The sequence below is a fragment of the Neltuma alba genome, unplaced genomic scaffold (genome assembly GCF_004799145.2).
Source record: "Neltuma alba isolate B1F8T4 unplaced genomic scaffold, ASM479914v2 tig00007376_pilon, whole genome shotgun sequence".
NCBI classification, from domain to species: domain Eukaryota; kingdom Viridiplantae; phylum Streptophyta; class Magnoliopsida; order Fabales; family Fabaceae; genus Neltuma; species Neltuma alba.
In genome coordinates, this window is record NW_021634766.1 from 43790 (window position 1) to 70861 (window position 27072).

A 27072-nucleotide genomic window follows, 5' to 3' on the forward strand; every position below is an offset into this window, starting at 1 on the left:
AGAACTGAGGAAAGTTCAGACCCATGATATTTTGACATCTTTCTATAATAGGAAGACCATGGGACGGGCTTCGCTCTTATTTCTGCTTCTTTTGGTTCTTGGCTCTTCCTTTGCAACGTATAATGTGGTAACTATGATAATGCGCTACAGTTCTTCACAAAATTTGGCGATTCATTCCATGGATGATGGGTTGTTGTTTGACCCCATTATTGAGATGCCTAGGAAGATGAAAAATCGGAGGACAACTAGAGCACCCTTTCATGTTGCCTTAACATCAACTGATGCTCCATACAGCAAATGGCAGTCCCGGATCATGTATTACTGGTATAAACAGAAAAAGAATTTGCCTGGGTCAGAGATGGGAGGATTCACCCGAGTTCTACATTCAGGAACGGCTGACAACCTGATGGATGAAATTCCAACTGTTGTAGTTGATCCTCTCCCACCAGGTCTGGACCGGGTGAGCTTACTGTTTTCAAATCTATTTGCTAGCTGTTTTCTATCTTTACTAGCTGTTCTCTGTTATTTTATCTGACTGATTAAAAGACACGTTACTTCTGGTGGAAAAATTTAATCATCTTTGAAGTTCTTGGTATATAGCCTTGCTGCAAATTTTCGTATGTTCATTTCCTAAGTTGATTGATTATATAATCTCTTTTATGACTTAGAATAAAGTAGGGGTCCGGAAATATGTATCAACCAGTAAAGATCATTACAGAATTTCAGTTTGGAACTCGTTCAGAGTCTTAACTTTCTTCGGTGGTAAACTGATTCTAGGAAATTAATATTAAGGGATTTTTCCCCCCTTTTCTGCCTTTTGAGAAATAATATTCAAAAGCTTCAGATTTCAGTCTCCAAATGTTTACTGGGCAAATATTTTTTTCCTACGATTTAGAATTGTGTCTACATAATCCATGAAATATATTTATCTCTGAAGCAAAATAATATTGACCTGACATATTTCAATTTGTTTTCATATCTACTAGTTTTCATTTCTGTGTTTCAGATTTCGTTTATTGTTATCATAAATATTCAGTTTTGAATGGCTTGCATGGAGTTGTTTGTGCTTAATTTATAGCAGAAGAATGAACTTCTGTTCTGTTTTTTTTTTCCTTTTTTTTTGTCAATTAATATTTACGAGGGTTTCTGACATATTACTTCTGTAATTTGTAGGGATATATTGTTTTAAATAGACCATGGGCATTTGTTCAGTGGTTGCAACAGGCCACTATAGAGGAAGAGTATGATCTTTATTCAGATTGGTCAATATTTTATGTTAATAACTCACAAACTTGACTACCCTCCACTTTCGATGCAGGTACGTATTGATGGCAGAACCTGATCACATTTTTTTAAATCCTCTGCCTAATTTGGCTTATGGAGGACATCCTGCTGCTTTTCCATTTTTTTACATCAGGCCTGATCAGAATGAGAAAATTGTAAGGAAGTATTATCCTGAAGAGTTTGGACCAGTCACAAATATTGATCCAATTGGAAATTCTCCTGTAATTATTAAAAAGGTAGACGGAGTCCATGTTATTGTTCATGATTGCATAATTTGCCATGCCCTCATCATTGTTGTGATTCTTTTAATCAAATAACAATTTCTGCTGCTGCTCCTGCTTGTTTGTAGTTCATCGTCATTATCTTGGATGATGATTGGCTGGGATAGCCTTAGATATTGCTTCTTGTTTTTTGTCTACAGGATTTGCTTGCAGAGATTGCTCCCACATGGATGAATGTTTCTTTGATGATGAAAGAGGACCCAGAGACTGATAACGCCTTTGGATGGGTGCTAGAAATGTATGTATGTCCGAATAATAGACAATTGTTGCAGCAGTATGATACATTTTAGTTCGTGAAGGAATATTTCCTGATGTTGTTGTTGAATTTAGGTATGCGTATGCTATAGCATCTGCCCTTCACGGCGTGCGGCATATTTTGCGCAAAGACTTTATGCTGCAGGTTTGGCATAATCATATCATTTCTGGACGTGGTGTTTAGTTTTTATCATTATCAGCTTTAAGTGGGTTTTGTTTAGCAGTCATTCCCATTTCTGTAATCGCGTTTTTCTCTATGCAACTTTTCAGCCTCCATGGGATCTTGAAACTAAGAACAAGTATATTCTTCATTATACCTATGGATGTGACTACAATTTAAAGGTAACGTGTTTTAAATCTTTCCCTGTCCTTGTATTATGGAAAAGTTTCAATCTTTGAATATATTATGCTTATCATTCCTAAATCAGCACGGCTCCAGGGTATTGAGACTTGCATTATATTACGTTGCGGAATACTGCTTGAATAGACATCAACTTTTTTCCCCACGAAGGAAAAACACTCTTCTTTCATTTTAATTTTCTTGCTTCTTTAAGAGTTTAAGTACTGTATCGTGTTCCATGATTCTCAGGGTGAGTTGACCTATGGCAAAATTGGTGAGTGGAGATTCGACAAAAGGTCATACTTGCAAGGACCTATACCAAAAAATCTTCCTTTACCCCCACCTGGGGTTCCTGAAAGCGTGGTATGCCTGTCCTAAGCCAATTGTTTTAAGCAATGCACCTTATTTAGAAGAATTACTTTATCTAGCATGAAGTGCTTGCTGTACTTGCAGTGTTTTAAATTTTTTTAACCCATGGTCACGGATTAGAGTCTTTATGCTATACATGCATATTTTCATGGTTCCTGCACAGAATCTGAGAAGAAAATCAGTAAATTTCTTATGCATAAGCCCAAATATCTAAAATTTTGAATCAGGAACTAAAGAATTCCATTTTGTAGAAGTTATTTTCTTCCTCACAGTTTCCAGCCTTCAGAGTGTTGGTTTCTTATTCATCTCAAATGATTTTGTCGAGTTCTTTGAATGTCTAATTGCTTTAAAGTAGAGAAACACATTATTTATCCTATTGGTGATCCATATTTTAAGATTGTGTATGAAATGAAGTTTCTATAGGGAGTGATTTGACATGTGACATTATTTCACTGCAGCATTGAGGCAGAACTATAAATATGTTAGAGACTTGTTTTGATCTATATAGGCCACTAGCACCAATACCATCCAAATATCCATTTTTTAATGCTGCCTGACATTATTAGACAATGATAAAGATTGTAAGCCAATGTATGAGCTAGCTTGTGAAGCGAGCAAGTGTTGTCCGCGTTAGAACATTTGCTTGTCTTGCACATGTAGTGCTGTATGTAGTTATCTGATGTCCCTTGTTTTGAGCCTTTGAAACATTGGGATTGAGGGTTCTCTGTACAAATCAAGCTGTTCCTTTAGTGAGAAGGAAAGGAGATCTTTATTGAAGGGGTGGGGAGAAGGAAGAGACAGATGGACCCTGCTAAGGATTCTATGGTGCATGAAATGTTCTTTCATCCTTCTTGCTTGCCCCCTCTACCTCTCCATTCTCACGTGAATTGATGGAATTATATAAAGAGGAGAGTATATTTCTTGAGTTTTCTGATACTAGGGACTTGTGAAATAGTGGTCCTGCTTAAGCATGTCACTTGCATGTGTTACAGGGGCTTACCATAATTGCAAAAGTGATGTCATTTCTGTTTTGTTAAATGAAAGGTTATGGCAAAGCCACAGAAAGAAAAGAAGCAAGATAGGGTAATTTAGGAACTCTGTTTATCTAAGTCAACACAAGTAGTCCCTTACAGCTTATTGAAGGATAATTGAAAACATTAGATCGGGGCCTTTAATACCATATGCGACTCTAGCGATCAAATTAGCGCACTCATTAGTCTCCTGATATGCATGCCCTGGCAATCCAATTCAATCAAAGAAAGATAATGGTGAATCTCATTTCAATCTGTGGGGCCAACTTGAGTGATGGGCTCTAAACATTTTGTGCCTATTTCCTCTTGAGAATGACAATAAATCAGAAGAAGAAAAACAGAGATTCAAAATTGTGTAAGGTCAAGCATTCCTCCGTAGATTAAGGTGTTGGTTTGAACAAATGTAGGGAGCCCATTATGAATATTAGCCTCATGAGCTAGTGGGGCAAGAGCACCAGCAAGTACCACTACACTCCCAACATGCATAAATATAATAATGTCCATCGACACCAAGGTTCGTGCCCTCGTTTCCATGGCGCTCAGTTGCTTGCTTGGCCTTGAAGTTCGCCCTGCCTGCAAGGCACGTATAAGACAAGTTGCCCTATAGTTACGCCTTAAATTTTAATGGTAGGCGGAGTGTGTATAAGAATTAGAAATCAAATTGTGTTGATGGATCAGGGGGGCGAAAAAAGGAAAAAGGAAAAGAACTGAGATGGGAGGGACTGTTGAATGAGAACTAAATATGTAGGTCAGAAGGTCTCACTATAAGAAACACAATAGGTTGTCATGTGGCAAAGGTGACAGGGGTCAAAACTTGGGCTTTGGCAAGAGCAACCGTTGGGTTTACCCATTCGGATTTGCTGGAGAAGTGATTTTATGCTACACAAAATAAATATATGGAGAGAAGTTTTGTCTTGTAAAGTACAAAAGTGTTTTATTTTAAGCTAATCTAATACAGCTTGTTTGGAGTTACTTTTACCATTTTAACCCTATCCTAATGTAGTTTTAACCTTAACGTGATTCTGAACATATGAGAGCCGAAGTGTAAACATCACAAGATGGGGGAGGGGGGATATGTCTTTTAAGTGCAAAGGCCTTTACTCGGATCACATTTCTAATCAAAAGAGATTTTTCTAACCAGGTGTCACTAGGTTAGAATGTAATAACATTATTTTTAGGCACTTATTTGACAGCTTAGACGTGTAATTTGAAATGGTCATGAATGATATGTATGTTGGAATATCTAAAATGCTTTTCCCCTTAGTGGTGACGAAGCAGTGCTAATCTATGTTATATGATAATGATGTTTGCAGGTGACTCTGGTAAAGATGGTGAACGAGGCTACTGCTAACATCCCTGATTGGGACTCATCATCCTAGTTTGGCTTTATTCATGTTTATCTTTAATGCAACTTGCATAAGAGGGGGGAAAAAAAGCTTTATATAGGACATTCTCACCGAAGAAGAGAGAAAAAAGAAAAAAGAAAAAAGAAAAAAAAAAACTTTGTAGGACATATTTTTAATTTTTGATGAGTTTAGTCCTAGAATCATAGATTATTGTATACGTAACCTTGATAAGTTAAAAATGGAATGGATTTCTTTTATATTTAATATTTTTTAGGACAAAATTTACCTCTAGTTTCTTACAACCACCATCTTTTACAGCCATCATGTTAAATTTCTCAATATTGTCCTGTTTTTTTGACATCATCATTTAATTACTCATGTGAGGAAAAAAAAATAGGACATATGAGAAATTATGATCAGGAAACTTCACATAATGATTATAAAAAAGCTTGACTTTAAGTATTGTTCCCCCCCCCCCCCACCTTCCTAATCTGTTCTACATGAATGTTGGGGTAGCTGGCTCCTTGTTCCTTGATCTTGACGGAATAAATTTAGGTATATTTAATTATGTGCCATTGGTATACAGGGGCTTGTCGTTTCAACCTCGAAAATATGTGAAATCAAAAGAGCACCAAATAAAACGACGAATCCATTCTTTTTACGTTGTTTTCATTATGTTTGGATGCTCCCAAAGCAAATATGTATAATATTCTACCCGATACTGATGCTGATGTTAAATCTTAGGCGAATTTATCAGAAGCCATTTCACTGTGATCTAAGATTTTGATGTCGGTGGCTTTTCTTTTAGCGCATATTCCATTTTTGTTCCCTTTTCTTTTTCTAATTTTTTTTTATTTGTTTCTTTTTGGTACGACAATAAACTAATCAAAGGTCACAGCGTTTTGGAAGAGAGCATCAATCAAATGATACGTCCTTTATTATGCAGCAAAACAATGACTATGGCATCCTAAGTCATCAATATCACTATGTGTGGTGTGGGTGCGTGATTTCATCATTTCATTTTTATTCTCCTACGCCCTTTTTCAATATTAATTTAAACCACTCAAAAAATTTACAAGCAGGCTGCTGGATGTATATTTTTATTCATTCATGTATGCACGTTTATGATATATAATTATATAATAATCCTTCATTTTTTAATATAAAATCTAATTATTGAGTTGATTTTAGTTCTAAATATAAGACTTATTTCTCACATTAATCAATTTTTGTTTAATTACCCTTATAGATACTCCCTCAACCCTAATCAAGTAGAAAAGGGAAATGGAATATTAAGGAAGATGATTATGGTGTTTTAGGAAAAATATGTCATATTTTTTATAATTAACTAACTTACCTAACTTTTTTAATATAATCAAATTGGTTAAGTAGGTCTTATATTAAAGACCGGAGGAGTAATATAATTATAAAAGATATTTTATCTTTAATTAAATTTTTTGAGAAAAAAGGAAAAACATCACCTATTGATGTAATTTGTCTTTTTTTAATTTAAGGACAAGTGTTAATAACTTGAAGTAACAAACATGTTTAAACCCATAACCCATCGTCCGTGGGTTCAGCTGGCAAAGGGGTGAGACATATGACCAAGTTGGCATGTGTTCGATTCCTGGGGAGTATCACTTTGTTGTGGTTCCAGTCCCAACGCTTGGGGAGGCATCCTAGCTCCTGGATGCCTAGGTAAACGCCTGAGGGTAATTGACGGCTCGCCCTGCCCAACATTGGTATGACCTAGGAGGAAGGAAGATTTCGCCCTGCCCTTGGATCGTGGGTGAGCCCAACCCCTTTTCAAAAATTTAAATATAAAAAAAAAACATGTTTAAACTCAACCTCTCACTTGTTACAGAAAAATTTTCTCGCTATTAAGCTACGGTTTCATTCCTCTATTAATCTAAATCCAATATAGACAGAGTCCTTTTTTTTGCTTCATTTAAATTTTATTTTCGGCGGTAGAAGGCTCCAAATGTGTCGGCAAAAGCCTAAAAACAGAGAGTGGTCCCAAATTATATCCGTTGGTGCAGTGACATCCCGTGACGCTCCAAACAAATTCTCATTAATTCTCCATAAACAATTGTGGGTCAAATCCACCGTCCCCGACAAAATTGCTTTTCCCCTCCTTTTTTTTCACCAAGAGAGAGAAAAAAATACCTCTTCGATCTTTAATATAAAACCTATTTAACTAATTTAATTAGATTAAAAAAATTAGATAAGCTAGTTAATTATAAAAACCATTATATGTTTTTCTTAAAATACCATAATTATCTTTTTTAATATCCTTACTTCTTGATTATGGTTGAAGAAGTATTCATAGGGGTAATTTAGAAAAAATTGATAAATATGAGAAATAAATCTTATATTTAGGACCAAAATTAATTTAATAATCAGGTCTTATATTAAGGATAGGAGGAGTATTTTATTAACAAGAAAAATTAATTTTTTCCCTGAATTTGCCCTTCTAATTATCTTTGACATTATATCCAAAGTTACAAATATTTTTAAATGGAATAATTAATCTCCGGGTCCTTATAGTTTCATCTGATTTTTAATTAGGTCCTTATAAAATTTTTTCTTTTTATCAGATCCTTTTACTTTCGTATGTTTTTAATTAGGTCCTCCTATTTTTTTTTTTATCAGGTCCTTATAGTTTCACTTGTTTTTTAATTAGGTGCTTTGTAGTTTTTGAAAAATTATTTATTAAATTTATTTTTTAAAATTAATTTCATTTTTAAACTAATAATTATATAATTGGACAAAATAATTAATATAATCATTTAGTAATTAATAAATAATCAGAGTAATAATTATACTTAAATATAAATTATTTATAATCATATTTTAATTTTATAAAAATTTATTATTATAAAAATTCGAATTGAAAATAAATAATATATTTGTTTAACTAAAAATTTAAAAGAATATTAACATAAGATTGTTACAATAATTTATTATTTTTAAAATTTTATTATTTGTAAAATAAAAAATAAAAACTACAAAGACCTAATTAAAAACAAAGTAAAACAATAAGGACCTGATAAAAAAAAAATATAAGGACTTGATTAAAAATATATGAAAGTATAAAGACCTGATAAAAAGAAAAAAAATTATAGGGACCTGATTAAAAACCAGTTGAAACTATAAGGACTTATATATTAATTATTCCTTTTTAAATTGAATAGTATGAAAGTTATTTTCCTTAGAAAAAGCTCACCGCTTAACTTGATATTCCAAAATGTCATTATATGAGACTATTTAGTCCCCCTGTATCTTTTTTCAATTGGAAAACTAAAGTTAGGATATAATGTATTCCTCCGGTCCTTAATATAGGACCCAATTAGAAGGTTGATCTTGGTCCTAAATATAAGACCCCTTTCTCATATTTTCATTCTTTCTTAATTACCCCTATTAGATAATTAAATACCACAATAATACTCATTATTCATTAATAATACACCTATATATTTTTAGAAGTGTAACCGGGTATTTTGGGATATCTATATATTACTTAACTTAACTACCATACTTAATTAATCAAATAGTCAAAAGGTCCTATATTAAGGACCGAAGGAGTACATAATTTTTCTCTGACAAAACCTTTTTTTAAAAAAAAATTGCTGGTTTATTGCTTAAAGGTGCCTAGAAACCCAAGTCCTTAGACAAATACAATTTATTTTCAGTTGTAACGTGTGTTTAATTATATGCTAATGTCTTTTTTTTATATAGTTAAAAACAAGTTACCCCTAAGTTTTTAAACAAATTTTAGGTACCAAATCTTGGAATGAGGATTTTTTTTCAGCAATTTTCCTTGCAAATTTTTATAAATTTTGAAAATAATAAATATATAATTTCATTAAAAAGCTGAGAACATTTTTTGTAAATTAGTCAAGTTTTCAACCAGCCAAGAACCTCCCTGCTTCTCTGCGGATGGTCACTGTCTTCTATTTTGGACGCTTCCCTGTTCAGTCTATTTTCCGATGCTTCCAATTTGTTCGGAAATTTGTTTTTACATTCACACCAACCAATGTATCTTGCTTTACTTTTTCCCACAAAAAGAATTAGACGTATATTTTTTTTTCACCTCAAATTATATATATTTTTTAAAGATACAAAAATAAGAAATATTATTTAAAAAATAAAATTTATATACACTCATTCTTTTGTATTATGCCCTCTTTAATTACATGATTTGGTGTTTAATAAATCATCTAAAAAAACAGACTTAAAGATTAGTGTAAATATTTTATTAATTAGTGCCTGCAATAAAATTTTACAACATTGGAAGATCATCAAAGTGCTGTATTGCAAAAATTAAAGTGATGAGTTTCACATGCTAACTAGTTCGAGGATTGAAGTTATAAAAACGGGCCTTTTCTTCAATGATTGCAATTTGCTATTACTCTTCTTCTTTTTTTTGCATAAAAAGCAAAAATAATTTTAAGCTTAGATAAAGAAGTGGGTTCTATATGTTGCATTGTGATTCAGCCAGCTTTTTATTTTATGAGGTTTTTTATATGTAAGATTTGGTATTATCTGAATGGGAAAAAAATTATTTCGTTATGATAAAAAAACTTGTTATCAGTTACTTTTTTTATTTTTATGCCATTATAAATTGAAGAATGGCTTTGATTTAACTATATCCTAAAATTTTAAATAGGGTAATTTTCTCAAAACCCTGACTAATACTAATAAGGATTGATATATTGAATTAGGAAAAAGCAGAGTGAGGGATGGTGCTTTACATAGAAGCCAAGATGGGCTTTATAAAAAAATTACATTTTATAGATTTTATGTTATATACATATTATGTGTATAATTATGAGATTATTTATAAATTTTTCCTTTTTTTGTCATTTTTTCATCATCCAATTTTCTATTCTTTTCTTATAAGCATGTATATACTCCTATTAGAAGTAATCTTATCCAAGACAGTATCATATACTAAATATGAACATCTTTCTTAATAATTTTGAACCTTATGTTTCATAGGAAAAATTTTGTTTAAGGACCGCAATACAGAATTAATTTCAAAGAGCTCCTAAAATTTTCTAAAACTTCACTGTAAGACAAGGGGGCAAATTGATATTAATTCCACACAAAAAAATGATGTTTTACCCCTCATAATACTTATTGTGGGGTGACATGTAAATGGATCAATTCTAGTTGTAAATAAAAGTATGTATGTTGCAAATTGTCTACTCCTATTTGCAAATGGGTTCTCCCACACTTGTTTATTCACAGACATCTTCTTCAAGTAGAAGAAATGTGACATGTAAATAGACTAATTCTAGTTATAAATAAATATATGTATGTTGCAAATTGTCAAATCCTACTTGTAAATGAGTTCTTCCACACTTGTTCACACCTTTTTCAAGTGGTAAAAGGACCAATTCTAGTTGTAAATATATATATGTATGTTACAAATTATCTAGTCTCACTTGCAAATAAACTCTCCTACTTTTATTATGAGGGGGAATAGCATTATTTTTTTTATAGAATTAATATCAGTTTGTCCCTTTAGTTTTGCAGTGAAGTTTCAGGAAATCCTCGGCGCTCTTTAAAATTAATTCTGTACGGCGGTTCTTAAATGAAATTTTCTCTTGTTCATATTACCAGGATTATTCCATCCGTTAGACTAAAATTCCCTACTTTTAGACTCTACATTCTAATTTGTAAGAAATTCTTGTTAGATCCAAAGTGCAACTTTTTTCCACAACGGTCAAGAAAGTGTTAGGTGAGACCAATCAAGTGTACATGAATTATTAAGTCACCAAAAAAAGTGTATATAAATTATTCACACTTTTGCAGCTGATTAATTATGATTAGTCTCATCAAATTAGCTGGACCTTCGGATCACTTTTTGGGTCGCTCGACTTTTGTCAAAAGTCTCAATCTTTTGGCAGCACACATCATCTGGGATTTTCTGTGTTTTTAGAATATAAACACATAATTACAATTTTACATCAGATTGTATAACTTATTTTCTTTTATATAAAAAGAGGACCAAGCCCAAATCCACCTCATTCTAAGTCGAACCAGATTTGTTACATAATAAAAAATTAATACTTTTCATTAGATTCAATCTCATTGATAATTTGGAACCATATCAATGAAATTGAAACTATGACTACTACCAAGGCCAAATTTTTCAAGCTTATCTATTACTATCCGGTCTTTAATATAAGATCTTATTTGATTTTTATTTTAATTCTAAATATAAGATTCTAATCCACTTTGTCTTTCATATTTATTCTTTTTTTTTTCTAAAGTAGTCCTTCTAATAATTATAGTTCTAAATAATACACTTGATTAATAAAGATATTTTAAAAAAGACAACACATATTTATTACAAATAACTAATTTAACTTATTTCTTTAATATCCTTAAATTAGTTAATTAACTCTTATAATTAAGACTGAAGGTAGTACCACATCTGTCTCTTTGGGTATAAATTAAAACTTTGAAAACCAATTCCAACTTCTCACCATGTTCATAATAACTACTCTTCTGATCTTAAATATAAAAATTAATTAGAAATTAATTTTGATTTTAAATATAAAACACCAGCTCAATTTGTCTTTTATATTTATTATTATTTGCAAACTAATTTATCTAACATATAAAAATAATATGTAGTTTAATATCACATAGAATCATTCAAGAGAGACCAGGTTGTATTCGTTATAATTAGTTAATGGGTGAATGTGTAAATATACTTATAAACTTATACGAAATGTGCGCGTAACACCATAAACAAATTTTAGGTACAAAAATACACATGATGATTTTAAAAAGTTGTAAAAATGTGATGACCATTAACTACCATAACATTGGCCGTTTGTTTGATAGAAAATGCTGACGTGGATGCTAGGATAGCTTAGAAGGTCTGATGAAAAATAGTTATGGTGCAAGTATATCTATGAATTTGTTTCAAATGTATGTCTGACACCATAAACAAACCTTGGATGTAAAAATACCGATGATCATTACAAAACATCCCTAAAATGCTACAGTTATTTAATTCATCAAAATTGACATTGTAATTCAAACTTTTGATTAAATAAAATGATATAGACACTAAGTTAGTGTTTTGATCTCCCTCCTTCAAGTGCAACTCGCTTCTCCTTTCAAACGATTGCATTTCAGTCTCCTTCTGATCCCAACAATATTCTCTCCTCACTATTGCACTATCATTAGAAAGAAAACAAGTTGAAACTCTCCACAAAACTTACTCATTCATTTCATATGTGAAAATATCTCTTTTTCTAAGAAAAACAATGCTACTCTCTCTCAGTTACTCTTGTTGCATCTCCTCTAGTTACACATTGATGAAGATTAGAGTGGAATTGGGAGAGTAGCATTATTCTTCTTAAAAGAAGAGAGATTGAGAGAGATGAAATGAAGGAATGAGAGTCATAGGGGGCTTGAGGTTGACTTCCTCTTTTTGAGTGAGAGTGAAACTTGACTGTTTGTAAGGAGGAGGGGGTTACACTCAAAGGAGGGAGCCTGAAACGCTAATTTAGCATCTATATCACCTTATTGGATAAAAAGTTTGAATCAGACAGTCATCTTTCATAAACTAAATAACTGTAGTATTTTAGGGTTCTTTGAAATGATTGTACTCCTCCGGTCCTTAATATAAGACCTAATTGTTGAGTTGGTTTTGGTCTTAACTTAAGACATATTTATCATATTTATCAATTTTTTCTAAATTACCCCTATATATACTCCTTCAACCATAATCAAGTAGAAGAGGGAGATGGGGTATTCAGAAAGATGATTATGGTGTTTTTAGGAAAAACGTGTCACATTTCTTATAATTAACTAATTTACCTAACTTCCTTAATCTAATCAAATTAGTTAAATGGCTCTTATATTAAGGACCGGAGGAGTATGTATTTTTGCACCCTATATTTGTTTATAGTGTCAAGTGCACATTTGAGAAAAATTCATAAGTATATTTGCACCTTCGTTCTTTTTTATTAGACTCTTTAAGCCACATTAACATCCACATCAATATCTTCATTTAAACAAATAGTCAATGTTACAATAATTAGCAGTCGTGACATTTTTGTATCTTTTTAAAATCATTATGTATAGTTTTACACTCAAAGTTTGTTTATGAAACTGGGCAAATATTTGATATAAGTTCATAGGCATATTTGTATCTTAACCCTTAGTTAATTGATCTTATTTTTTTAATCTGCTAAATTTAATTAAGTAGCTCTTATAGTAAGAACATGATGAGAATTATAAATATAAAAAAGTAAACAATTCTTACATCGAAATTCATATTTCAAATAATTAATTGCTTAATTAATTAATTTTAATTTAGCAATTTTTTTTTAATAAACGTCAAGCCTATCTATCAATCTGATTGGGGGATGCACATGATAAAGCACTTGAAGGGAGAGAATCATAATGGAAAAATCACGTGCATGTGGATTCCCTTTGTACTGAACATGGTGTGTTTTGCGTAGAAAAACAATATAATAGATCCATTAATCTTGAATTATAAAATTGGTTTACAAGTAAAAAAGAAAGCGTAAAAAGAATATTCATTTTTCGTATTATTTTTCAAATGTGTCAGACTGTAATAATATTTAATCTGTATGCCAATTCACCCATAATTTTTTGGCTGTCTGTAGAGTTGCTGATCTGAGTTATAATTGGGGGAGGGATATGCATAATATAATTAAATAGAAAATAAAGTAAAGTAAAACATTTTTATGACTTATAAAAAATTCAATGCATTAAGTAAATATGCGTTAGTTTTATAAAATATCCTTCTAACAATTACTCATTATATAGATGGAAATTTCATTTAGTATATTCCATCAATATAAGTAATTTAGAAAAAAAAATTGAAAATTCAGTAGACAAAGTAAATTAAAATCTAACAAGTAAAATTAAAATTAAAATTAATTTCTCAAATAACCTTTCTGTTTTCCTGAATTCTCAGGAGATTTTTAAACATAATTATAAAAAGCAAACATCGTTAAAAAAATGCATAAAAACCCATTCTGACAAAGATCTCAGTGGCAGTTTTTAAAACTAAAGCATACAAATTAATTAAAAAGGAAGAGGAATGTGAGGTAGAGAAATGATAGATCTAGAAATGGTTCAATCTTGTCCTCTTAGCGGGTGTTTCTGTGTGGGTAAGTGAGTGTGCTCTTAACTCGGCTTTGATATTTATTTTAATTTATATATATTCCATTAAGATTCTGAATGATTAAAGTTCCTTTTTATTTTTTTTTCTTTTAGTTTTCTACGCTTGTTTTATGTAGTTATTTAATTTAATTTTTTATCATTATCATTTCAACTTTTTTGGGTCACTGTTTCCACTTTCTAATTCACGTAATAAAGATATGATGAAGACAATCTCACCCACTCTTTTCTAGTAATCTTGGTTCATAATTTTTTTTCAAAGAAGATTAAAATGATAATATATTAAAATAATGATATTTACCTTGAATTTAAACTGACATTTTTATCTCATGTTGTAGAAAATGGCTTTTTTCTAGTTTATTCTTTTTTAATATTTAAATCAAATTGTAATGATTTAAAAATTTTATAACTGATATATCAGAATTTAAAAGTTAAAAAGTGTGTTTAACAAACAAAAGACCAAGGTTTTAGGGGGAAAAAAATAGGAAGCAGATTTCTGTGTGGGCAAGACGAATGGAGCAGGGAATGAATAATCTTGGACAATACTGTTTGTGCAATGATTTGTAATAATTACACAAGCTGCCCAGACATTATTCCTGTACCATCATCATGCAGCTCAACGTACCGTTAAAGCTAAATTAAAAAAATCGAGGGAAAAAAAAATAGATTTATACATTTAAATTTGATAATTTTAAAAAGTGTATGAATATATAATCATATTCATACTGAAGGCATAATTCGCATCTTTAAAATGTTTTTTAATTAAGAAAAATTATTTTGCATGTACCTATACTTTTTCTCAATTTTTAATCTGATATCTGTGCCATTTTTTCTTAATTAAATGCCTCAATTAAAAATTTTAAAAAAATAGTTTTGTGCAAAATAGTTTTGGCTTCTAACTAATACAGCCAATATAGTGTCTTGGCTACTGAACTTGAAGTTTTAGCATCAAGCTATGCATTTCTTAAGGTTGTTAACTAAAATTTCAATCTCAATTAACATATAGAAAAGATTTTCCTGTAACTACAGAATTTTGAGAATAAGATATTTTAAAAGTTGGTGATTAAAGATCGAATAACAATTATACCGTTAAGCTTAAGGGGGTAATGAAACAGTAAGCTCACATGCTTAGGTGATGGGTATCCTATGAAACGACACAAACGATCGCTGTCCTATGATGCCATGGCTGTGTGATTTATCATAAATAATGATTTTATATTGGAAGAATTCCTATGAAATTCATAAAGGATATAATGACTGAATTTCTACAAGTTCTGTTCACTTGTCATTAAAATTTACTTGTAATTATTTTTTTCTTAAAATGTCATTGTAAATTTGCTCTCTCTCATCAATCAGTCAATTGGTAAATTAATTAACCAATCTTCTAATTCAATCAGGAGTTTTGAATGTGAGAAGAATCTCACAAAAAGATATTTAAAATTATTAAATTCTAAATAAGAAATTCATACAAATAACGTTATCATTTATCAAAACTTATTAAAGTGTTAGTAAAAAAACTACTAAAATATTTTTATCAAACCTGATTTAAAATTTAATAATTTCAAGCTTCTTATCGTGGGATTTTACATTTTATATTTTTCTCATCTTCTTTTTGATCCGACAAAAACATCATTTTGAATTAAAAAAATAGCAATTCGTTGGCTTAGTATTTTAGTAATTATGCTTTGTTGGATGTTATGTAATAATGTCAGTTACATGTTGCAGTGAGATATCGCTTACTAATATATATATATATATATATATATATAGGTTTATGGAATATAACGCAGTATATTGTTTAATTTTGCCCATAACTAGTGAATTGGACATATCTTTTACCCTTGAAATACTAAAAACTTGTGATTTAAATAATATACTTTCTATAATAAAAGCATGTTTTAGAGGATTAAAAGACAACAAATGATCGTATATACAATCTTGAGGCACCACATAGAGTTGGAAACTGTAATATTTTTTAAATTTAAAAGTTGAAAAAGCGTATGCCGAATTAAAAAAAATGAAATGCAAAATTTACCATGACAAATTAATTAAAAACAGTAGTTTTTGTTTTTAAAAGGAAATATTTTAGTGTGGATATATGAATTAGAATAATTTGGGTTGATAGAAGCAATTTAAAACAAAAAGAATTGGGGGGTACAAAACAAAATGGAATACAGACTGTGAGTCTAATGTGTCCCTCACTTCCCAGAAAAGCGTAGCGTATGGGTCACCCCCACTACCCTCCTTCCCCACACACATCTCTTGGAAATGCTTCAATATTATGCTTATCTCTTTTGATACATGCATCTATATATATACTCTTTCAATCCTAAATATAAGACCAATTTTATAATTTAAATTACACTACAAAGTGGGTTTTATATTTAGAACCGGAAGAGTGTATATATATCCTCTATCTATCTCTTATTTTAAAATCCAAATTCCTGAATTACCTCATCTCTTTTTATAAATAGCAGAGGTAATTATTTTACCTAAATTATTTTTTCATACATTTTCTTTTATTATTTTTCTTATTATTAGTCTCTCTTAAATTTATTTATCCACTTATAAATAGAAACATACTCCTCCGGTCCTTAATATAAGACCCATTTAACTAATTTGATTAGATTAAGAAAGTTAGGTAAGTTAGTTAATTATAAGAAAATTGACACATTTTTCCTAAAACACCATAATGATCTTTCTTAATACCCCCTCTCCCTCTTCTACTTGATTATGGTTAAGAGGGTATCCATAGGGGTAATTTAGAGAAAATTGATAAATATGATAAATGGGTCTTATATTTAGGACCAAAACTAACTTAAGAATTGGATCCTATATTAAGGATCGAAGGAGTATTTAGAAAAAATATATTTTTACATATTTATGATTTTTTCTTAATTTTAGTAATTTTCTTAAATCTCACAATTTATTTATTTGAATTTTATAACAAGGGAAGGAGAGAATATATATTAAATGTTGGTAAATCATAAAATTGAAATTTTAGATGCAGAATAATTTATAATTATGTGTTTACCAAGGTGGATTCTTGCATAGGAGGAAGAGTTTGATTTAATATAAATATGTGAAAAAAAATTTATCTGGGATTTAGTAATTTGAAACTTAAAAGAATCAATCCTTTCAAATTCTTGTCATAAAACGGTTAACGTGTTAAATTTAGACAAACTATTGTAAAATTAGATTTTTTCAAGCTGTTCAATGTCAAATGTGACCAAAGATTTGAATAATACATAAATTTAAGGCAGTCATCTCATTTATGATCAATAATTTGTCTCAATATTTCATGCAAAATGCCAGTAGCATGGTACTACTGCTGAGGAGTTTTGCTATATGAAAAATTAGTTTTTTTTTTTCCAAATGAAACCAAACAAGTATATTTTTAATAATGGGAGAAGGTATACAGTAAATAGAAGAACGAAATGTTAAAAACCCAGTTATTTCCTTAGATCTCTTGAGTTACTATAGGGAGAATCCCAAGTTCAATATAATTGGTTCATCGCTTATCAATAACTGTCTTGTGTAACAAAATTCACATAAATCCAAGTTTAAGACATTCTTGTGCCTTGATTTATGGAGACTATCGTCACCATTTACCTCTCACACACACCCAAGATTCTTTTTTTTTTAAACAAAAAAAGTGAACTTCCATCATATTTGTTAATAAAATTGAAGAAAAACCAGATAAAAAGAATTCATTTTTCTTTAACAAAAATAATTACATTCAAAATTAGTCCCAGAATATGAAAATACCTCGAGAACTGGCCAGCCTTATTCGTCGCTCTATATATTCATCAGCCTCTCCTCCATCGAAACCACCAAAGAAACCCAAATCCTCCATAGCCATGAAGCTCTCAGTCTCTCTTCCTCCCTTCTTCTTCTTCTTCCTCCTCCTCCTCCTCCTCCATACTCCCCAAACCCTAGCCCTCAACCCTAACTGTGAGGCTCAGGACCAAGGCTCCGACCTCAAAGTCTTCCATGTCTTCAGCCCATGCTCTCCCTTCAAGCCTTCCACCCCACTCTCCTGGGAGGAGACCGTTCTTCAGCTTCAGGCCGACGACAAGGCTCGCCTCCAGTTTCTGTCGAGCCTTGTGGCGGGGCGCTCCGTCGTGCCCATCGCCTCCGGCAGGCAGATCACCCAGAATCCTACTTACATTGTGAGGGTCAAGGTCGGCACGCCGCCTCGCACCTTCCTCATGGCCATGGATACCAACAATGACGCCGCCTGGCTACCTTGCGACGGCTGCGTTGGCTGTTCCTCCTCCGTGGTCTACTCTCCGGTCAAGTCTATTTCCACCAGAAACGTCAACTGTGGAGCTCCACAGTGCAAGCAGGTGAGATCAGCATCTTTCCCCAAAGTGGAATCCGCCTGTCATTAACGCGCCCGTCCTACGGCGCGTGAAGAGAGGATTTCCACTTATTATTATTAAAATATTATTTAGACAGTAAAAAAATTGATCACTTTTATAAAATCAATATAAATAATTAGTTAGTTATCTATTATCAAAATCGTTGTAATTGAGGTGGGAAGAGGAGCTCATAAATAGAAAGAAAAATTGGAAAAAAAAAAGGTTTTTCATTAAAGATTTTAAGGGTGAGAACGATCCAAGTGAACTAAATTTACAAGAATATGGATATTTTTTGTTAATAAAAAATTATCAGATCTTTCCTATCAATAAAACTTTTAATGAGAACTTTTTTTCTAATTTTCCCAAAATAGAAAGAATTTTTATATTTGTATAAAAGAGTGAATAGTTAATGTGTGAATATTTTACTGGCAAAAAATGAATATTTTAATTTCTTAACGTAAGGGACATGTTCAAATGATTCCTGTGAACGCATATATCTTAACATAAAGTCGCATGAGCTCAATGTGCCGTCAAAAAAGTTTTGTGCATATAATAAAAGTTTTACGTACTCGATTATCTGCACAACCCAATATGTGTGGTTGCTGTGAATCTCCTGACGCGCGACATGATACCTTGTGTCATCATTGCACCGCAAATAGCTGGATGCCACGCGCCGCCTCTTTCTGCGAGTGCAATTCTTGCCCATTAATCAAGCGGTTGCTCTCTGGCGGTGTGTCGGTGTAGCCCACCTTTGTGGGGGCACAAGTTCACGAGCCCCTGGTTTTCACAACACACACCACGCCTCATGGAGCAAATAACGGTTATTCTCATCACGTGAAGTTAATAGTTTTTTTTTTTTTTTCAGGTACCCAATCCCACTTGCGCTGGCAGCGCGTGCGCTTTCAACCTCACCTACGGCAGCTCCTCCATAGCGGCCAACTTAGTTCAAGACACCGTGAAGCTGGCGGCTGACCCAGTTCCGGGCTACGCCTTTGGGTGTATCCAGAAGACCACAGGGAGCTCTGTTCCGGCACAGGGCCTATTGGGCTTGGGCCGAGGCCCATTGTCACTGTTATCCCAGACCCAACATCTCTACCAATCTACATTCTCATACTGCTTGCCCAGCTTCAAGGCGCTCAACTTCTCCGGCTCCTTGAAGCTCGGGCCTGTAGCCCAGCCCAAAAGGATCAAGTTCACCCCTCTCCTGAAAAATCCTAGAAGATCATCACTCTATTACGTCAACTTAATCGGCATCCGGGTTGGCCGGAGAATCGTTGATATCCCGCCGGCTGCCTTGGCCTTCAACCCCACCACCGGTGCCGGCACCATTTTTGATTCTGGTAATGTTCCAATCTCATTCCATCACACTGCATATTATGTTCAAGAAAATGTTAATACTAATTTTAATTATTATGCTTAAAAAAAAAAAAGTAAATGATTTACCAAGTGGATTGACATGGCCATAGGTTCCTTTATTCATTCTTCACTTCAACGGCAAATCACATTAATGAGGTCAATTTAAGGGGCTTGTGTTCTAAAAGCGGAATGATTGCAAAACTAAAAAAGGGTTTGAATTAGTCAAATTGAAACAAATATTGAGTGAAAAGCTACTAGTTAGTGCACATCTATCACTTTCACGTATCCTCCTGATGGAAAAACATTACCTGTAGACAATTAGGTAGAAAGCTACTAAGACCTAGTCTTAATGAAGCTGATCCTTTGAATTTTTTTTTTACCTTGAAAAACTTATCCTTTGAATGAGACATTGAACTTTTCATACTAATATTTTAGAAAGCTTCAAGATAAAATTTGAGAGGTGAATTGTTCAATTCATTTGTTACGAGTGAAGTAAATGATTATATTGATACTACTATTGGACTCGTTCGGAATAGCTTATAAATAACTTTTCAATCATGATTTACAGAATACGAAGTAAGTATGTAAGATGAGTTTTGTCTTGGTTTACATGAAGTGTGCTTATAAGTGATTTCTAATACTCTGCCAAACAGGGCCATTGATGATTTTTTTTTTTTTTTTGTAAAATACATAGGTACGGTGTTCACCAGACTGGTTGAACCAGCATATATTGCTGTACGAGATGCATTCCGAAGACGAGTGGGAAGAAATTTAGTAGTTACAAGTCTAGGAGGATTTGACACATGCTACAAAGTACCAATAAATGCACCTACCATAACTTTCATGTTTAAGGGCATGAATGTGACGCTCCCACAGGACAACCTCCTCATTCACAGCACCGTCGGCGGCATCACATGCCTCGCCATGGCGGCGGCGCCCGACAACATCAACTCCGTGCTCAATGTCATCGCCAACATGCAGCAACAAAACCACCGTGTGCTCTATGATGTGCCCAATTCGAGACTCGGTGTTGCCCGTGAGCGATGCACCTAATAGCACAAATCAAGTGAAATCCTTTAACAATAATTTCATGAATGAGAAATTCTTATGTACATCCAGTGCATCAGGGGTACTTAAGAATTTTTCTATCATGAATTTGGTCACATTAATCACATCAAACTGGGAATGAGTTTATTTGCTAACCACATAAAAGAAGATAGCTGGGGTGGCTATAGTTGCTGGTAATAGTATTATGTGTTTGGAATTGAGTTCAGAGTTTAGCAGAGTTTGAAGTCGTTTATGTAGGGTGTGTGATGGGAGCGTCACGGGTTTATTTCTGTAGCTTTTCATGTCGTTTTGTTAATGTTGCCGGCACTGTGAGTTGTCGTACAAGGTCACGGGTCATTTTTATATGATTGTGATATTGGGAATTTTCACAGAAATAATTTATTTGCTTTCTAGAAATAGTGATGATCTTTTATTTTATATATATATATATATATATATATATATATTTTTCTGGTCTCAGCTTTTACAGGAACTTCAATTTTTTTTCTTCTCGACGAATAGTTTAAGTTTATTGCCTGCTTGTGTGGCTTGCAGCATCAAAATTAGTTTTGTAAAAAGATAATACTCCTCCGATCCTAAATATAAGATATTTTAAACTAATTTGATTAAATTAAAAAAGTTAGATAAGTTGGTTAATTATAAGAAAAATAACACATTTTTTCTAAGACACTATAATCATCTTTTTTAATACCCTTTTTCCTTCTTCTACTTAATTATGGTTGAGAGAGTATCCATAAAGGTAATTTAAAGAAAATTGATAAATATGAGAAATGAGTCTTATATTTAAAACTAAAACCAACTCAAAAATTTAGTCTTATATTAAGGGCCGAAGGAGTAAAAATTATGAATGAATTGGTTGATGTTGCGTTTAGACAAGAAGGGTCCATTCACATATTGCCTCGCTTGTAAGCTTTTATTAAAGAACCGTTGACAAAAAAGAAGGTTTAGTGAATAAATAATTATATAGGAAACCATGTGGGTTGATTCTTGGTCCTCGTCAATAAATAAGTTTATAAGAAACCATGTGGGCGGATACTTGGCCCTTATCTTTAATTTTAAAAAAATGGCAGACAAGTTTAATTTTTTAGTCCCTATCATTATAATTCCAGCCAGTCATTGTAACTTTAATTTTGTTGTAACCCAGTTTTTTAAATGTTGACTTAATGTACCTTAATCCCTATAATATAACCATAAAAAGTCATTCTCCATGTTTTAAAGATAAACCTATCTATTTAATGAAGGTTAAGGATTAAAATTTTAAATCTATTTTTTTAACCCAAGATATTCACTGCCTCCAGGAGTGACTAATCTCTCGTATTGTAGACTTCCCTGTGGGGGGGTGGGATTAGTTGCAGTAAGTTAAAATTCAAATATTTAAAACTGCATAAACTTAGTTGCAAGAAGTTAAAATTCAGGAAGTAAGTTACAAGTACGATTAAGGGTGTGTTTGGATGAAACCAAACCGTGGTTTGGAAAAGTGATTCTGGAGAATAGATTCTGGAGAAAATAAATTCTGTGAAGAATAGATTTTGTAAAAAAGTGATTCTGAGAAGTGAGAGTGTTTGGATAGTTGTTATCAGAAGTACTTTTTATATATACAAATTACTAAAAAAAAGACATAAGTTAATATGATTATTACAGAAAAAATATATTTTATGATATATTTTAATTTGAAGGAATAAAATTGTTAATAATATGTTTTTTACCAACATAATTAATAATACATAAGATAATATAATTAATAAATAATTAATGTGTATATATATTTATAAAATATAAGATTAAATATATTTATAAAAAAATATGTTTATAAAAAAAATAACAAGATACATATCATATAGGTCCTCACACTCTCTCTTTTTTCTCCAAAAGCAAAAAAATTTTGCTTTTTCCAAAACTATGGTTTTGGAGTCAAAACCATGGTTTTGGTTTTTGGAGGAGTGTTTGGGTAGATTATTCCCCAAACCATGGTTTGGGGTGTCACCCAAACACTACCTAAATGGCATTAAAAAAACCACTTTTTTTTCTCTAAGAAATTCAAATATAAATAAAAGAATTCAACAGTTAGATTTACATATAAATAAAGATCTATAAGGATTAAAAACTAACTTTTTCTTAAAAAAATTCATTTACAAATAAAAGAATTCAACGATTAGATGTACGTAGTAAAATATAGCCGTCCAACATTGTCAAGTGATGCTTGCAGATGCATTGTGCAATATTTTTATTATTTTTTACCCTTCAATTTTATATGTCTCGAGAAACAAGGATTATAATATTATTACTATGTTGAGTAGTTTTCATTTCACCAATACAAATATTATATAAATTATAAAAATAATCTTATCACGATGACATAGATGTGGCCAGAATTATAGAAATAAAATTGGAATACAGACAAGCTTTATCCAGAACTTCTTGACTTTGATAAAAAGTTTTTTGGAAGTATATTTCCAACCTTTTCTTTAAAGATCGAACAAGTGGACCGTTAATTATACTCTTTACTTTAGTCATGCGAATTCTAAATGGAACTGAAAAAAACATGTGTCATCTGATGCACATGGCGCTTGATTTGCCGTATTGTGTTGTTTTTTTTTAATTTATGTTTTTATTTACATGAAGAGAAAATAAGATTTAGAAAAATTAACACAAATTTGTTGTTAATAACTAAGTTAATTAACTTTTAATAGATATTAATTATTTATCTTTTATATTAAGAATTAAGAGAGAATATTTTGTAAGGAATAAGCACATAAAAATTATTTCGAACACAAGTGGAGAATACATTTTGATACTCTTCCGATCTTTAATATAAGACTTAATTGTTAAGCTAATTTTACTCTTAAATATAAAACTTATTTCTTATATTTATCAATTTTTTTCTAAATTACCCCTATGGATACTCTCTCAATTATAGTCAAGTAAGTGAAGGAGGAAGGATATTAAGAAGGATGATTATGGTGTTTTAAGAAAAACATGTCATATTTCTTATAATTAACTAACTTATCTAACTTTCTTAATCTAATCAAATTAGTTAAATAGGTCTTATATTAAGAACCAGAGAAATATATTAGAATTTTTCTTTTCCATCAGATATACTAAAAAGACCTGAACTTCAATATTTCCTCACATATTCATCCATCTGCGTATGTCTATGAAAATGTTTTTACTTCTATACCACCAATGTCTTTTTTCAAGGGAATTTCGGGAGAAGTTATACACATTTATCTATTTATAAGAAACAATAATATCACTAAGGGTGCGTTTGGTACGAGGGAGTTGAAGGGGAGGAGGGAGAAGGATTTTAATCATTTCTCCTTGTTTGAGAACATAAAAGTCTTAGGAGAGGAGGAAAAATTTTTCTCTCTTCTCAACCTCCCCCCAAAATTGGGAGAATTTGAAGGGAAATGACAATATTTTGTCATGTTGTGACTATTACATCTATATTTATTTTTAATATCCCTATACTACCCTAAATCTTTTTCTTATTGTCTTTAGATGCTGCTCTTTCCTTTGCCTGACTAAATATTTCATTCAAAGATGGGATACAGTACAAGTTGTGGCTGAACATTACTTCAGTCTTCTTTTCAATAATACTTCATGCTCTAGAGTATATTAGAATTTTGATATAAGTATTGCTCAATATATTAAATGTTATTTACAATTCTATTTTATTAAACATCCTATAAAATTTGAAAAAAAAAATCTTAAATAAAATAAGGGTAAAATTGTCTATGTTAAAATATTTTTCCCTCCCCTCCTCTTGTGAACCAAACAAGATAATATTAAAACTCCTCCCCTCTCCTCTTTTTTTAGAAATCCAAATAAGGTAATATTAAAATTTTTCCACTCTCCTTCGCTCCCTTTCCATCTATTAAAATCTCCCACCTCCGCTTCTTTTCATTGAGCAAAACAGACCCTTGCTGTTGGTTAAAAAAAAATCACTTATCTTGAACATTTATTACAATTTTTCTTTTTACATTCACCAACAATGCGTAATCTTAATAGGATCAATTATTAAAAACTATCAATTATTATTCTTAACATAGTTATTGAATTCAACTTCATTAACTACATTTCTTAATATTTGAGAATTAATTATTTGTTTCTTCTGTAAAAAAAATCAACGATCACATATATTAATGCACACGAGTGGGTACTTTCTTCATTTTTAAATATAAATCTTATATTAAAAATAAAAATACACAAGTTAAAATGGTGTCAAAATCTATTCATTATAACCACCGAGTATTTGGATCAACTGATAAGAGTTGTTCCAATTTAACCAAAAGGTTTGTAATCCTTGAAGGGTTCGTCAGGATACGAAGTGTATATGTAAAAAAATCTATTTGTTATTTTAAAAAAAAGTTACGCTTTTTTTTTTTCATGTTTACTCTTTGTTTATTGTCATATTGTTCTGTTTGCAAAAAAAGAAAAAAGAAAAAAGGCGCCACAATGTTCTAAATCTAAATTATAGACAGAAAAGGTACTTTGAAAATAAATATCAGTCCTACTTAAAATTTTGTATCAACACTCAAATTTAAGTATTTTGGAATAATCTGGCTCTTATAATTTCTTTTCAGAACATATCATTTATACTACTGCATCATTTTTTATTTTTTTAAGCCACCATATATCATGTCCTATTGAATTTTTTTCCGACCAAAATGTCCTATTGAATTCAAGATCCTTGTCCTATTGAATTTGGGTAAGAACCCAGCAATCTAGGCGTGGGGCTGGTCTGGGAAGGACCGAAGACCTCGTCTCACTGCCCTTTCTGACCTGTCAAATGTCAATGGGTCCCTCCCCACGACAACTTCAATCCAATTCCTTCCTTCTTCATAAAAGGCGGCTCTGTCCTCTTCTTCTCCTAATCCACAAGCGCTTTTTTCGCTTTCTTCTTCTCTTATCCTCTTCTTCTCTCATACCCAGAACTCAAATCCAATGGAGACTAAGCGTCGAAGGGTTCGCTCCTTTGTGGGCAGGCTGAGCTCTGTTTCAGAGCAGACCCAGCTTGATGCTCTGCGCGAGCTACGCTTGATGACCAAGGAGGACGAAGAAAACCGACCCGTCATCGCTGATTCGGGTGCGATTCCGTACTTGGTTGATACCCTCTTTTCGTCTTCCCACGTTTTCCAAGAGAACGCCTCGGCGACGCTTCTCAACATTTCGATTTCCTGTAGAGAGCCTCTCATGTCCACGCGCGGAGTCCTCGACGCTATCTCGCACGTGCTTTCACACCATAACTCGACTTCGTCTGCTTGCGCCGTTCAATCCTGCGCCGCCACCTTGTACAGCCTCGTCGTCGTCGATAACTACAGGCCTATTGTTGGTTCCAAGCGTGACATTGTGTATGCTCTCGTGGATATCATCAAAACCCCCAAATCGACGACCCGATCGATCAAGGACGCTCTCAAGGCTCTGTTCGGAATCGCGCTTCATCCGCTTAATCGGTGCACGATGATCCAACTCGGTGCGGTTGAAGCTCTGTTCTCGTTGGTTGCGAAGGACCGGAAGGTCGGGATTGTGGAGGATGCCACGGCGGTGATAGCGCAAATCGCGGGCTGCGAAGAGAGTGTGGAAGCGTTTCGGAAGGTGTCAGGAATCGGAGTGCTGGCTGATCTTCTGGATATGGGGAATAAGGCGAGCATGAAGACGAAGGAGAATGCTGTTTCGGGATTACTGAAGCTAGTGAGATGTGGAGGGGCGAAAGTAGCCATGGATGTGAGATTGAGAGCTTTAGGGGCATTTGATGGAATTGCGGACGTGCAAGAGAATGGCAGCTCCAAAGGGAAGGGCAAGGCGGCGGCGTTATCAGCGGAATTGCTCGGAGATGAAATCCATTTGAGTACACAGAGGGATTCGCGGTTTGATTCCTCAACCAGTCAAGATTCATCATTTTCATTCAATTTTTCAACAGATTCATCAGAATCTGGTGTGTAGGACCTTATTATCTCCCACCTACTATGATTGATTATTCTTTCTTACACTCTTTCTCTTAATTTTTGTCCTATGAAATTAGTTTTGATAGATCAGATACTGTACAAACTAGGATAAGGTACTGATTCGTTGTGGTCTAGTTAGGCTCTACTGATCAAGTTATTAACCATACCATGTTGTCTTGTAAATGTAATTATGTAACAAAAGAGGAGATATTCATAATTTTTTATATTATAAATTACTCTGTTTGCTCTGTTA

At 32.4% G+C, this 27072-nt stretch overlaps 3 protein-coding genes across 3 annotated transcripts; all 3 read left to right on the forward strand.

The window, feature by feature from the left end:
- LOC114752412 (hydroxyproline O-arabinosyltransferase 3-like) lies at positions 1-4983 on the forward strand. Its single transcript, XM_028941160.1, has 8 exons — positions 1-460; positions 1174-1241; positions 1319-1520; positions 1706-1803; positions 1896-1965; positions 2091-2162; positions 2410-2523; positions 4874-4983. Exons 1-8 carry the CDS (start codon positions 59-61, stop codon positions 4937-4939), a joined length of 1092 nt encoding a protein of 363 aa, XP_028796993.1. The 5' UTR covers positions 1-58; the 3' UTR covers positions 4940-4983.
- A 12959-nt stretch (positions 4984-17942) lies between these two features.
- On the forward strand, positions 17943-21270 carry LOC114752411 (aspartyl protease AED3). Its single transcript, XM_028941159.1, has 3 exons — positions 17943-18435; positions 19316-19790; positions 20501-21270. Exons 1-3 carry the CDS (start codon positions 17947-17949, stop codon positions 20857-20859), a joined length of 1323 nt encoding a protein of 440 aa, XP_028796992.1. The 5' UTR covers positions 17943-17946; the 3' UTR covers positions 20860-21270.
- Positions 21271-25762: 4492 nt separating this feature from the next.
- LOC114752419 (U-box domain-containing protein 1-like) lies at positions 25763-27072 on the forward strand. Its single transcript, XM_028941165.1, has one exon. It carries the CDS (start codon positions 25819-25821, stop codon positions 26815-26817), a length of 999 nt encoding a protein of 332 aa, XP_028796998.1. The 5' UTR covers positions 25763-25818; the 3' UTR covers positions 26818-27072.